The sequence below is a fragment of the Coregonus clupeaformis genome, chromosome 30 (genome assembly GCF_020615455.1).
Source record: "Coregonus clupeaformis isolate EN_2021a chromosome 30, ASM2061545v1, whole genome shotgun sequence".
NCBI classification, from domain to species: domain Eukaryota; kingdom Metazoa; phylum Chordata; class Actinopteri; order Salmoniformes; family Salmonidae; genus Coregonus; species Coregonus clupeaformis.
Genome location: NC_059221.1, coordinates 11720592 through 11734432, shown reverse-complemented (window position 1 = coordinate 11734432; position 13841 = coordinate 11720592). Strand labels below are relative to the sequence as shown.

The window sequence follows — 13841 nt, the reverse complement described above, 5'->3', positions numbered from 1 at the left end:
CCTGCTGGTAGGCTAGCTGTAGTCAGGGCAGCCAGGAAGCAGAATGGATTTAAAAATAACCTACCCAAGCAGGGAGGAAAACACACATACGCAGAACACACACAAAGCTAGGCAGCGAGATGAGATCTCCCTGGTGGTGTTTCCTTCACACAAGGGGCTTCCAGCTGGCAAATGAATGAGGAGAAGCTTACAGAGGAGAAGGAAGGGAAGCTAGCATTTGGTTAGTACATAGACCTCTCCCTCTCTACCTCTCCATCACACCCACCACTAGTCCCCAAGCACCCATTCTTGACTCCATCTCTCGCTCTTCTTTTCTGTAGGCTCTCTCCTTCTTTTTGCCAGCTCCCTCTCTCCCTCTTTCAGATTCAACTACCACTCTATAGTCTAGTAGCCTACACATCAATACCCCACCCTCACCCCCCTCTTTGCCTACTTTTTGAAGGATGTCATCTGTAATTCCACATCTCAAATATCTGCTGCACCATACTACTCCCCTAGTGACCCTCAACAACCATCTTTCATCTCATCTCATCTCGTATACGCCCCAAACGGCACCCTATTTCACCACGTAGTGCACTACTTTTGACCTCAACCCCATTGGGCCCTGGTCAAAAGTAGTGCACTACATAGGGAATATGGTGCCATTTGGGTATGATCTCATAGGCCTGTTGTGGTGTGCTGCTGTCACCCCACTTTCTCAGTGACTTTACTGACCCAAGAAAAACTGAAACCAAGCACGTTCAGAATGCCATTCCAAGAACCCCTAGTCTAACCAGAAGAGACCTAGCTCATAGCTAAGAAGGGAAGGGCACTACAGTTGATGAATGGGAGACACACTACCCTCAGCTGGTGTTGGAAGGTGTGAATTGTCAAGAGTTTGAAACTTGCTCATCAAAAACTGTTGCAAATAAGTGACAACACTGTAAATTAGATTTAGGCCTATGCTGCTCTGGGTCGTATTCATTAGTGCACAACGTAGCAAAACATTTGGTAACGGATAAAGAAAACAAGCATTGGACAATTTCCCTCTTGAATATGACCCTGCTCTTAAGCCATTTAGGCCTACCCACCTTCTCTCTATCTAATCTGGAGTTTCAGTTGATTTCACCCACCTCTCTCAACTCCCATTTCTGAGCTTAGGCCTATAGTCTACTATTGACAAATGTGACAACACACATACAACACTGTTTAGTTTCTCCTCCCGACCGTGTGGGAGTACAGTTGAATTGACATAACCTAAAGATTGTTTGGCTGTTACAGGCCTGGGTTCAACTTTGTCAACTGTTTCTGTGGTGTACTCCCCTCCTCCCTCTCTTCTCCCCCCACCCCCCTCCCTCTCTCTCTTCCCTCTTCTCTCCTCCCCCCTCTCCACTGTGAAGACAGGTTGGGAAGTTTAGTAAAGATAACTTGGTCATAAAATGTTTATCATGGGATGTAATGTTGGGTAGGACATTAACATTTAATGACCAAGTTATCTTTCTTAACTTCCCAACCTGACGTCACGTGGAGCATGGGAGAAGAGAGGGAGAAAGGAGAGAGAAGAGAGGGAGGGATGAGAAGAGATGATACTTGGGGGGGAGGGGGTTGGAGCGGTATGGTATTAATGTTTCAGCAGTACTCTGTCCTAGCGTCCCAACACAAGCCTCTGGATGACGTCTGGCAACAACTATTACTCAACTCAAGTCCCACAACAAACGCACTACGGCACAACAGATTATACAACAGCATCACCTTCTCCTCCAATAACGTCAACTGAAGATGCCGTGTAGATCTGTAACCATGTAAATATCTGTAAGAAACCATGTAATTCCATCACCAGTGACAGTGTAACCGTAGTGTAGTTACAGTCTCTAGACTGTAGTACCTTTTTACATGGTAATTACATTGCCAGGTAGGCCTACTGTGTAACTGCAGTGTAACTGTACATATTGTTACATAGCCTAGTAGTTGACTTACCTTTTATAGACCACTAGTTTTAGAAGCACTTATCATGTTCAAGTGGGACAGATTATAACCAACAGTATGTGGGCCCAGCCTAGTGTAGTATTGGGTGGGCTAATTTCCACTGTTCAATCTCTCGCTCTCTCTCGAAAAAGACAAAGGCTGCATCTTATTTGCCTGTAAAAAGCAGGCTGGCCCATCCTTCCCCGCTGAGATCAAAGGAGGAAACAGAACACATACAAGGCAGAGGAGCGGAGGGATTGATTCCGAACAGACCTCACAGGCTGTGGCAGCATCCCAAATGGCACCCTATTCCATATCTAGTGCACTTCTTTTGACCAGGGCCCATAGGGCTCTGGTCAAAAGTAGTGCACTATATCGGGAATACGATGCCATTTGGGATGCAAGCTGTGTGTGGAGGGGAGAGCAGCAAGCCAATACATCAGGCTGGTGCTAGGCCTCTAAACTAAACACAATCCTCGGAGTCTATTTGGGCAGAGATGTGAGTGTGTGAGTTCAGTCTATCTCCACACGACATCCACCAGCAACTCGTTATACTCATGGTGTGGACTAACGGGCTGTGTGTGAGAGCAAATCATGGACAACATCTGGACGGAGCAGCAGGACGGGGGGGAACAGACTTTTACTTGTACACTTGCTTACATGGATATGCTTCTTCATAAAAACCTATTTGAAACAAGCCATTACACTTCGTTATTATAATGGCATTTCATTATTTGTATTATTATTATTATTCAGGTTATTACTTATAAATATTAAATCAACAAGTAAAAAAATGCCAAGTTGGAGAGGATCTGTCGCAGTTTCGTATTGACACAACATTAAAGGAGTTAAAATAAAGATATATGCCTACCTTGTCTGTTGGCTATTCAGCACAAAATTGTTTTTTTATACAGATTCTATTTCGACACACAAAACCATTCAAACAAAGTTTCTCCCACTTTTCCGAAAATATTCGCATTACGTCACAAACCTTGCTGCTGCGGTCATTCGATGGCAGTGGCATATGTTCTTTAAAGAGAGGACTCCGTATTTAGAGAAATAATGTAGCTTAAGCTACTGAAAATAGGCCTTTTACAAGATTAAATCATGAAAGGAGCGTTTGAGTCTAGGCTATTTTAGGAAACTTTCTGAATGGACATACAGTGCATTCGGAAAGTATTCAGACCCCTTCCACATTTTGTTACGTTACAGCTTTATTCTAAAATGGATTAAATAGTTTTTTCCCCCTCATCAACCTACACACAATACCCCATAATGACAAAGCAAAAACAGCTGTTTAGAAATGTTTGCAAATGTATAAAAAATTAAAAACTGAAATATCACATTTACATACAGTACCAGTCAAAAGGTTTGGACACACCTACTCATTCAAGGGTTTTTCTATATTTTTACTATTTTCTACATTGTAGAATAATAGTGAAGACAACAAACTTATTAAATAACACATATCGAATAATTTCTCTGATTTCGCCTAGGGTGGAATATCGGCCAGGACCGGGCCTGATCAGCGTTGATTAGTCTACACATTTAAAGTAAGACAATATTCTGTATCAAATTATACCATAACAGGTTGGAGAGGACTGGCCCATTGTCCATTTGACACAACATTAGTGCATTATAGGCCTCAGAGCCAAAACAACCTTGTCGACTGCTGTTGAATAATTCATGAATAGTCAGACATATCCAACCTTTTTAAAAGGAAGACAGATTTATTTATTTACTTGCAAGCAATGAAAATGTGCATTGCATGAAAGAAAGTTCACACATCCTATAGCGCTCTACACCCCCCGTATCTAGCGGTTTAGCTACTCGAGCATCAAAGGACAGTTGGAAAGAGAAGGAGATGTAGAAAGTTTAATAAACAGATTAAGTTAGCAAAACAATCATTAGTAAGTACTCCCGCTATTAGGTAAAGTTTATCTACACAATTTTGGGCACAAATTTGTTTACATCCCTGTTAGTGAGCATTTCTCCTTTGCCAAGATAATCCATCCACCTGACAGGTGTGGCATATCAAGAAGCTGATTAAACAGCATGGTCATTACACAGGTGTACCTTGTTCTGGGGACAATAAAAGGCCACTCTAAAATGTGCAGTTTTGTCACACAACACAATGCCACAGATGTCTCAAGTTTTGAGGGAGTGTGCAATTGGCATGCTGACTGCAGAAATGTCCACCATAACTGTTTAATTTTCATTTCTCTACCATAAACCGCCTCCAACGTCGTTTTCGAGAATTTGGCAGTACATTCGACCGGCCTCACAACCGCAGACCACGTGTATGGCGTCGTGTGGGTGAGCGGTTTGCTGATGTCAACGTTGTGAACAGAGTGCCCCATGGTGGCGGTATGGTATGGGTAGGCATAAGCTACAGACAACGAACACAATTGCACTTTAAAATCGATGGCAATTTGAACGCACAGAAATACTGTGATGAGATCCTGAGGCCCATTGTCGTGCCATTCATCCGCCGCCATTACCTCATGTTTCAGCATGATAATGCACGGCCCCATGTCGCAAGGATCTGTACACAATTCCTGGAAGCTGAAAATGTCCCAGTTCTTCCATGGCCTGCATACTCACCAGATATGTCACCCATTGAGCATGTTTGGGATGCTCTGGATCAACGTGTACGACAGCGCGTTCCAGTTCCAGACAATATCCAGCAACTTCGCACAACCATTGAAGAAGAGTGGGACAACATTCCACAATCAACAGCCTGATCAACTCTATGCGAAGGAGCTGTGTCGCGCTGCATGAGGCAAATGGTGGTCACACCACCAGATACTGACTGGTTTTCTGATACATGCCCCCCCCCCCCCTCGATGTTAAAGGGATAGTTCACAAAATTATATATTGGTTTCCTTACCCTCTAAGCAGTCTATGGACAAAATATGACAGCAACCCATGCTTTGGTTTTGTTTACCTGGCCACTGTTGTTTCAAATGCTAACTTTTAGCATTCGTGTGACAAATCCAATGTGTGGCACAAGTCCAATGGTACCACAGGAGGTTGGTGGCGCCTTAATTGGGGAGGATGGGCTCGTGATGCCATTCCATTCGCTCCGTTCCGGCCATTATTATGAGCCGTCCTCCCCTCAGCAGCCTCCTGTGAATGGTACCTATATTAGCATCATCTATAAGTTACATAATTGAGTTACACAACACATTTTTAGATACTTCATGTGATTTAGACATGAAGCATGAAAATGCTAATATAGGTACCATTGACTTGCATTGGATTTGTGCCACAAATGCTAAAAAGTTTGCCTTTGAAACAGTGGACAACAAAACCAAAGCATGGATTGCTGTCATACCTTGTCCATAGACTGCTTACAGGGTAAAGAAACAAATATGTAATTTGGTAATTTGGGTGAATTCTTGGAGAGAAAACAAATAATCACCTGGAACAGCACCATTTAGTGGTCAGAACCTGGTAATATCAGGATGTAGGATGTGATTGTCTGGGGGGGAGGGGCAGTTGGTACGTGGGTGGCTTTTGACTATTTCTTTGGATTCCTCATGTCTAACTCGTAGCTAGAAAAAGGTTTGGTCCAAATCGGATGTTAGGTACTATATTTATAGAATATGATATGAATACTATAAATTAAAATTAAAATGGCCAATTTGTGTGCAATCAATAAGATACATTTTTCCTAGATCAAATTATATTTCAACAAAATAAATGTTGCAGAAAGGCTAATCGTGTCGGTGTTTCTACAACAGAAACAATTTCAGAACAAGCTAAGATTGTGGGTGTCGAAATCCTCCTCCTTGTGCTGTTTGAGGTGGAACGCCTGCACATAAATAATGTTCATTATATCCATTTCAGACATGCGATAGCCTACATATGAGTCAGACTCAGAGTCAGTCCACCCATCTATTTTAGCTTCCATTCATCCAAGGTGACATGGAAACGTCAAAATAAGTCAGCGGAGCCAGTGGGCCCTATTCCAATCGCTCTCTCTGAGCCTGCCGGCAATGTCCCAGCCGAGTGTTAACTAGGTCTGCTTCCCAACTCCCAAATGGCCAGGGGAGCGAGCGGGTCGAGCGGGTCTCTGTCTATAATCAGCTACAGGCCCGCAGTGTTTGATGCAGCCTGCTAGGAAACTAGCTAAACAAACGGTATTAATAGCGCTCTCTGCCTGCAGCCAGGGAGCCAAAGGACTCAGGAATCTACAGGGCTAGAGTTGCCAGGGTAGGGGAGACCCCCACAAAAGACTCAGAGGGAGGGAGAGAGGGGAGGTGGGGTGGGAGGGGGGTAAGAAAGAGCAAGAAAGAAAGCAAGAAAGACAGACAAAGGTGGTGTGGTTTGCTGTGGGTGGTGGTCATGTATTGGTTGACTCACTGACTTCCTGTGAGATCAAGGGTATTTGGTAGCTCACACAGGACAGGACCAATGATGTATATAAACCCTGGATTGCTGATGCTTTGTATTGGCAATTGAGAGACTTTGAAGCCACAGGTCGGCCATATTCGCACGCCCCAGTTGGAGCAGTCCTCCAAAAGGAATGAATGGAATTCTACAGTATTTTAATTAAATGTTTCATGGACAAAATTACATGTATTTAAGTATTTTAGTTGATGAAGTGGTGTCAGTAACATTAGTAATCTAAAAAAATTATACTTTAAGGAAAATGTTTTAATATATACTGAACAAAAATATAAACTCAACATATAAAGTGTTGGTCCTATGTTTCATAAGCTGAAATGAAAGATCCCAGAAATGTGCAATACACACCAAAATAAAAAAATAAAAAACACTAACTCGTCTACATCCCTGTTAATGAGCATTTCTCCTTTGACAAGATAATCCATCCACCTGACAGGTGTGGCAAATCAAGAAGCTGATTAAACAGCATGATCATTAACACAGGTGGACCTTGTGCTGGGGACAATAAAAGGCCACTCTAAAATGTGCATTTCTCTACCATAAGTCACCACCAACGTCTTTATAGAGAATTTGGCAGTACCTCCAACCGGCATCACAACCACAGACCACGTGAAACCACGCCTGCCTAGGACCTCCACATCCGGCTTCTTCACCTGCAGGGTCGTCTGAGACCAGCCACCCGGACAGCTGATGAAACTGCAGGTTTGCACAACCGAAGAATTTCTGCACAAACTGTCAGAAACCGTCACAGGGAAGCTAATCTTGACATGACTGCAGTTCAGCGTCGTAACTGACTAAAGTGAGCAAATGCTCACCTTCGATGACCACTGGCACGCTGGAAAAGTGTGCTCTTCACAGATGAATCCCGGTTTTCAACTGTACCAGGCAGACAGCGTGTATGCCGTCGTGTGGGTGAGCGGCTTGCTGATATCAACGTTGTGAACAGAGTGCCCCATGGTGGCGGTGGGGTTATGGTATGGGCAGGCATAAGCTACAGACAAGAAACACAATTGCATTTTATCAATGGCAATTTAAAAATGCACAGAGATACTGTGACAAGATCCTGAAGCCCATTGTCGTGCCATTCATCCACCGCCATCACCTCATGTTTCAGCACGATAATGCACGGCCCCATGTCGCAAGGATCTGTATACAATTCCTGGAAGCTGAAAATGTCCCTGTCCTTCCATGGCCTGCATACTCACCAGACATGTCACCCATTGAGCATGTTTGGGATGCTCTGGATTGACGTGTACGACAGCGTGTTCCAGTTCCCGCCAATATCCAGCAACTTCGCACAACCATTGAAGATGAGTGGGACAACATTCCACAGGCCACAATCAATAGCCTGATCAACTCTATGCGAAGGAGATGTGTTGCACTGCATGAAGAAAATGGTGGTCACACCAGATACTGACTGGTTTTCTAAACCACACCCCTACCTTTTTTTTAAGGTACACTATATATAAAAAAGTATGTGGACACCTCTTCAAATTACTGGATTCGGCCATTTCAGCCACACCCGTTGCTGACAGTTGTATAAAATCGAGCACACAGCCATGCAATCTCCATAGACAAACTTTGCCAGTAGAATGGCCTTACTGAAGAGCTCAGTGACGTTCAACATGGCACCGTCATAGGATGCCACCTTCACAAAAGTCAGTTCATAACATTTCTGCCTGCTAGAGCTGCCCCAGTCAACTGTAAGTGCTGTTATCCAAACTGCCTCCGGAAGCAACGTCAGCACAATAACTGTTAGTCGGGAGCTTGATGAAATTGGTTTCCATGGCCGAGCAGCCGCACACAAGCCTAAGATCACAATGTGCAATGCCAAACGTCAGCTGGAGTGTTGTAAAGCTCGCCGCCATTGGACTCTGGCGCAGTGGAAACGCGTTCTATGGAGTGATGAATCGCGCTTCACCATCTGGCAGTCCGACGGACAAATCTGGTTTGGCGATGCCAGGAAAACGCCACCTGCTTGAATGAATAGTGCCAACTGTAAAGTTTGGTGGAGGAGGAATAATGGTCTGGGGATGTTTTTCATAGTTCGGGCTAGGCCCCTTAGTTCCAGTGAAGGAAAATATTAACGCTACAGCATACAATGACATTCTAAACAATTCTGTTTTCCAAATTTGTTGCAAAAGTTTGGGGAAGGCCCTTTCCTGTTTCAGCATGACAACACCCCCTTGCACAAAGCGAGGTTCATACAGAAATGGTTTGTCGAGATCGGTGTGGAAGAACTTGACTGGCCTGCATAGAGCCCTGACCTCAACCCCATCTAACACCTTTGGGATTAATTGGAACGCCCAACATCAGTGCCCGACCTCACTAATGCTCTTGTGGCTGAATGGAAGCAAGTCCCCGCAGCAATGTTCCTACATCTAGTGGAAAGCCTTCCCAGAAGAGTGTAGGCTGTTATAGCAGTAAAGGGGGGACCAACTCCAAATTAATGGCCATGATTTTGTAATGAGATGTTCGACAAGCAGGAGTCCACATACACTACATGACCAAAAGTATCTGTGACCAACAGATGCATATCTGTATTTCCAGTCATGTGAAATCCATAGATTAGGGCCTAATGAATTTATTTCAATTGACTGATTTCCTTATATGAACTGTAACTCATTATTTATTTTCTGTGTATTTTTTAAAAATATTTTACATATTTAGCTCACATAATAGGCATATAATTTAAAAGTGTTAATTAAAAAAGGTGCAATATGCAGAAATCACTCCGCCATTGCCTGGTTGCTAAAACACTAATAGTTACTACTAGTTCGCCTAATTTCAGTTTGTGACAAAACAAGCAATTGTGTAGAGAATCATTTTACCATCTAAACCGGAGTGAAATATATTTTCAATAAGCAAAAATATTGTAATTTCAGCTGTTAGAAGCTGGTGTACAAAACCAAAGACGCAAACACTGAACTTAAGAATGGGAAGCATAGAAATAGTGCACATTTAACAGATCTACACTAGACTTGCTTTCAATAAGAATGACAGTTAGCCTCGAGCTAGCCTAGAGCCAGGCTCATATCCCGGCTATCTACCTCTAGGTCTACCGGACGGGAGTAGCCAGCTAACTAGCTACTTGCTATCAGCTACCGTTAGCGGTTTTTCACCATTGTCCGTGGCCTGCACCACCTACCAGCCAGCTCTAGCCTGGACTATTATTCGGCCAGTCTGCACTGTCTGCACAGCGCGTTATCGACCCAGAACATATCAGTTTTTCTGCCGGAATCACTGAATCACTGGACCTTTAACTCCGGATTCATCGCTACCAGCTAGCTGCAACAAAATGGACGTTGAGGTCTGGCTAATCATCCTGAGCTAGGCCCATCTCCCATCTCCCGGCTATCTACCTCTCTGTCAACCGGACGGGACCACCTAGTGTTGACACGGAGCCCAGCCGATCCTACACGACTGGTCTGCCGACGAAATCGTCTGATGAGGTAGATTTTACAACAGGCTTCCCGTTACGACGTTGACCACGAAGATTCCATCTGCTAGCCCCGACCTGCTAGCACACGCTAGCCGTGCCCTCTTGCTCACTAGTGCTTTAGCAGCCCCCGAACTACCTCCGAACTATCCTATTGCTGTTCACCGGACCTTATAACTCAGCTATACAGCTGATGTCTGCTGGACTGTTCCTTTTTACGGTACTGCATCCTGTTTATGTTTAGCCTCAGCCCAAACTGTGTCGTCATTACCAGCTGTTGTCTTAGCTCTCTCAAATTACACCTTGATTGCTTTATGCCTCTCTCCCTTGTCAATATGGTTAGCTTATTGTTGTTTCGGTTATTTCTAATTGTACTATTTCACTGTAGATCCCCCAGCCCAGCTAAACCTGCCTTAGATAGCTCCTTTGTCCCACCCCCCATACATGCGGAGACGGACTCAATTGGTGCCTCCAGTGATGCTATCTCTTTCATTGTTACCCAACGTTTAGGTTTACCTCCACTTTACTCATATCCTTCCATATCCTTGTCTGTACATAATGCCCTGAATCTTTTCTACAACGCCCGGAAATCTGCCCCCTTTATTCTATGTACCCAACGCACTAGAAGACCAGTTCTTAAAGCCTTTAGCCGTATCCTTATTCTAGTCCTCCTCTGTTCCTCTGGTGATGTAGAGGCTAACCCAGGCCCTGCAGCCCTCAGTATCACTCCTACTCCCCAGGCGCTATCATTTGCTGATTTCTGTAATCGCAAAAGTCTTGGTTTCTTGCACGTAAATATCAGAAGTCTACTTCCTAAGTTTGAGTTATTCACTGCGTTAGCACACTCCGCCAACCCTGATGTTCTAGCAGTGTCTGAATCCTGGCTTAGGAAGGCCACCAAAAATTCTGAAATTTCCATCCCCAACTATAACATTTTCCATCTAGATAGAACTGCCAAAGGGGGTGGAGTTGCAATCTACTGTAGAGAGCCTGCAGAGCTCTATCATACTATCCAGCTCTGTTCCCAAACTGTTTGAGCTTCTACTTCTAAAAATCCACCTTTCCAGAAATAAGTCTCTCACTGTTGCCGCTTGCTACAGACCCCCCTCAGCCCCCAGCTGTGCCCTGGATACCATATGGCGGCAGGTAGCTTAGTGGTTAAGAGCGTTGTGCCAGTAACCGAAAGGTCGCTGGTTCTAATCCCCGAGCCGACTAGGTGAAAAATCTGTCTGTGCCCTTGAGCAAGGCACTTAACCCTAATTGCTCCTGTAAGTCGCTCTGGATAAGAGCGTCTGCTAAATGACAAAAAAATAATATATATATATATATATGTGAATTGATTGCCCCCCATTTATCCTCAGAGTTCGTACTGCTTGGTGACCTAAATTGGGATATGCTTAACACCCCGGCCATCCTACAATCCAAACTAGATGCCCTCAATCTCACACAAATTATCAACGAACCTACCAGGTACAACCCTAAATCCGTAAACATGGGTATCCTCATAGATATCATCCTGACTAACTTACCCTCTAAATACACCTCCGCTGTCTTCAACCAGGATCTCAGCGATCACTGCCTTATTGCCTGCGTCCGTAACGGGTCCGCGGTCAAACGACCACCCCTCATCACTGTCAAACGCTCCCTAAAACACTTTATCGAGCAAGCCTTCCTAATTGACCTGGCCCAGGTATCCTGGATGGATATAGATCTCATTCCGTCAGTAGAGGATGCCTGGTTGTTCTTTAAAAGTAATTTCCTCTCAATCTTAAATAAACATGCCCCATTCAAAAAATACAGAACTAAGAACAGATATAGCCCCTGGTTCTCCTCAGACTTGACTGCCCTTGACCAGCACAAAAACATCCTGTGGCGTACTGCATTAGCATCAAATAGCCCCCGCGATATGCAACTTTTCAGGGAAGTTAGGAACCAATATACACAAGCAGTCAGGAAAGCAAAGGCTAACTTTTTCAAACAGAAATGTGCATCCTGTAGCACTAACTCCAAAAGGTTTTGGGACACTGTAAAGTCCATGGAGAATAAGAGCACTTCCTCCCAGCTGCCCACTGCACTGAGGCTAGGAAACACTATCACCATAATCGAGAATTTCAACAAGCATTTTGCTACGGCTGGCCATGCTTTCCACCTGGCTACCACTACCCCGGCCACCAACTCTGCACCCTCCGCTGCAACTTGCCCATGCCCCCCCCGCTTCTCCTTCACACAAATTCAGACAGCTGATGTTCTGAAAGAGCTGCAAAATCTGGACCCCTACAAATCAGCTGGGCTAGACAATCTGGACCCTTTTTTTCTAAAACTAGCCGCAGAAATTGTCGCAACCCCTATTACTAGCCTGTTCAACCTCTCTTTCGTAACGTCTGAGATCCCCAGAGATTGGAAAGCTGCCGCGGTCATCCCCCTCTTCAAAGGGGGTGACACTCTAGATCCAAACTGTTACAGACCTATATCCATCCTGCCCTGCCTTTCGAAAGTATTTGAAAGCCAAGTTAACAAACAGATCACCAACCATTTCGAATCCCACCGTACCTTCTCCGCTATGCAATCCGGTTTCCGAGCTGGTCATGGGTGCACTTCAGCCACGCTCAAGGTCCTAAACGATATTATAACCGCAATCGATAATAGACAGTACTGTGCAGCCGTCTTCATCGACCTGGCCAAGGCTTTCGACTCTGTCAACCACCGCATTCTTATTGGCAGACTAAATAGCCTTGGTTTCTCAAATGACTGCCTCGCCTGGTTCACCAACTACTTCTCAGATAGAGTTCGATGTGTGAAATCGGAGGGCCTGTTGTCTGGACCTATGGCAGTCTCTATGGGGGTGCCACAGGGTTCAATTCTTGGGCCGACTCTTTTCTCCGTGTATATCAATGATGTCGCTCTTGCTGCTGGTGACTCTCAGATCCACCTCTACGCAGACGACACCATTTTGTATACATCTGGCCCTTCATTGGACACTGTGTTAACAAACCTCCAAACGAGCTTCAATGCCATACAACACTCCTTCAGTAGCCTCCAACTGCTCTTAAACACTAGTAAAACTAAATGCATGCTCTTCAATCGAACGCTGCTGGCACCCGCCCACCCGACTAGAATCACCACTCTCGACGGGTCTGACCTAGAGTATGTGGACAACTACAAATACCTAGGTGTCTGGTTAGACTGTAAACTCTCCTTCCAGACTCACATTAAGAATCTCCAATCCAAAGTTAAATCTAGAATCGGCTTCCTATTTCGCAACAAAGCCTCCTTCACTCATGCTGCCAAACATGCCCTCGTAAAACTGACTATCCTACCGATCCTTGACTTCGGCGATGTAATTTACAAAGTAGCCTCCAACACTCTACTCAGCAAATTGGATGTAGTCTATCACAGTGCCATCCGTTTTGTCTCCAAAGCCCCATACACTACCCACCACTGTGACCTGTACGCTCGTTGGCTGGTCCTCACTACATGTTCGTCGTCAAACCCACTGGCTCCAGGCCATCTATAAATCACTGCTAGGCAAATCCCCGCCTTATCTTAGCTCATTGGTCACCATAGCAGCACCCACCCGTAGTCTGCGCTCCAGCAGGTATATCTCACTGGTCATTCCCAAAGCCAACACCTCCTTTGGCCACCATTCCTTCCAGTTCTCTGCTGCCAATGACTGGAACGAATTGCAAAAATCTCTGAATCTCCCTCACTAACTTTAAGCATCAGTTGTCAGAGCACCTTACCGATCACTGCACATGTACACAGCCCATCTGAAATTAGCCCACCCAACTACCTCATCCCTATATTGTTATTTATTTTGCTCTTTTGCACCCCAGTATCTCTATTTGCACATAATCTCTTGCACATCTAGCATTACAGTGTTAATACTAATTGTAATTATTTTGCACTATAGCCTAGTTATTGCCTTACCTCCATAACTTGCTACATTTGCACACACTGTATATATATTTTCTGTTGTATTTTATGACCTTATGTTTTTTTTACCCCATATGTAACTCTGTGTTGTTGTTTTTAATCGCACTGCTTT

At 44.5% G+C, this 13841-nt stretch overlaps 1 protein-coding gene across 4 annotated transcripts in view; it reads right to left on the bottom strand.

Moving 5' to 3' along the window:
* Nucleotides 1-13841, bottom strand: part of LOC121545900 (cyclic AMP-dependent transcription factor ATF-7) — a 43824-nt gene that overhangs the window by 23500 nt on the left and 6483 nt on the right. For 2 of the 4 annotated variants that reach the window (XM_041856811.2, XM_041856810.2), the window contains exon 1: nucleotides 266-327. The exons of 1 other annotated variant lie outside the window; for it this stretch is intronic. In XM_041856811.2, the coding sequence (XP_041712745.1) occupies nucleotides 266-298 (33 nt within the window). In that variant the 5' untranslated portion in view covers nucleotides 299-327. Of the gene's footprint in view, nucleotides 1-265; nucleotides 329-13841 lie in introns of those variants that run through there. One more of the 4 variants, XM_041856809.2, reaches the window with a different exon arrangement.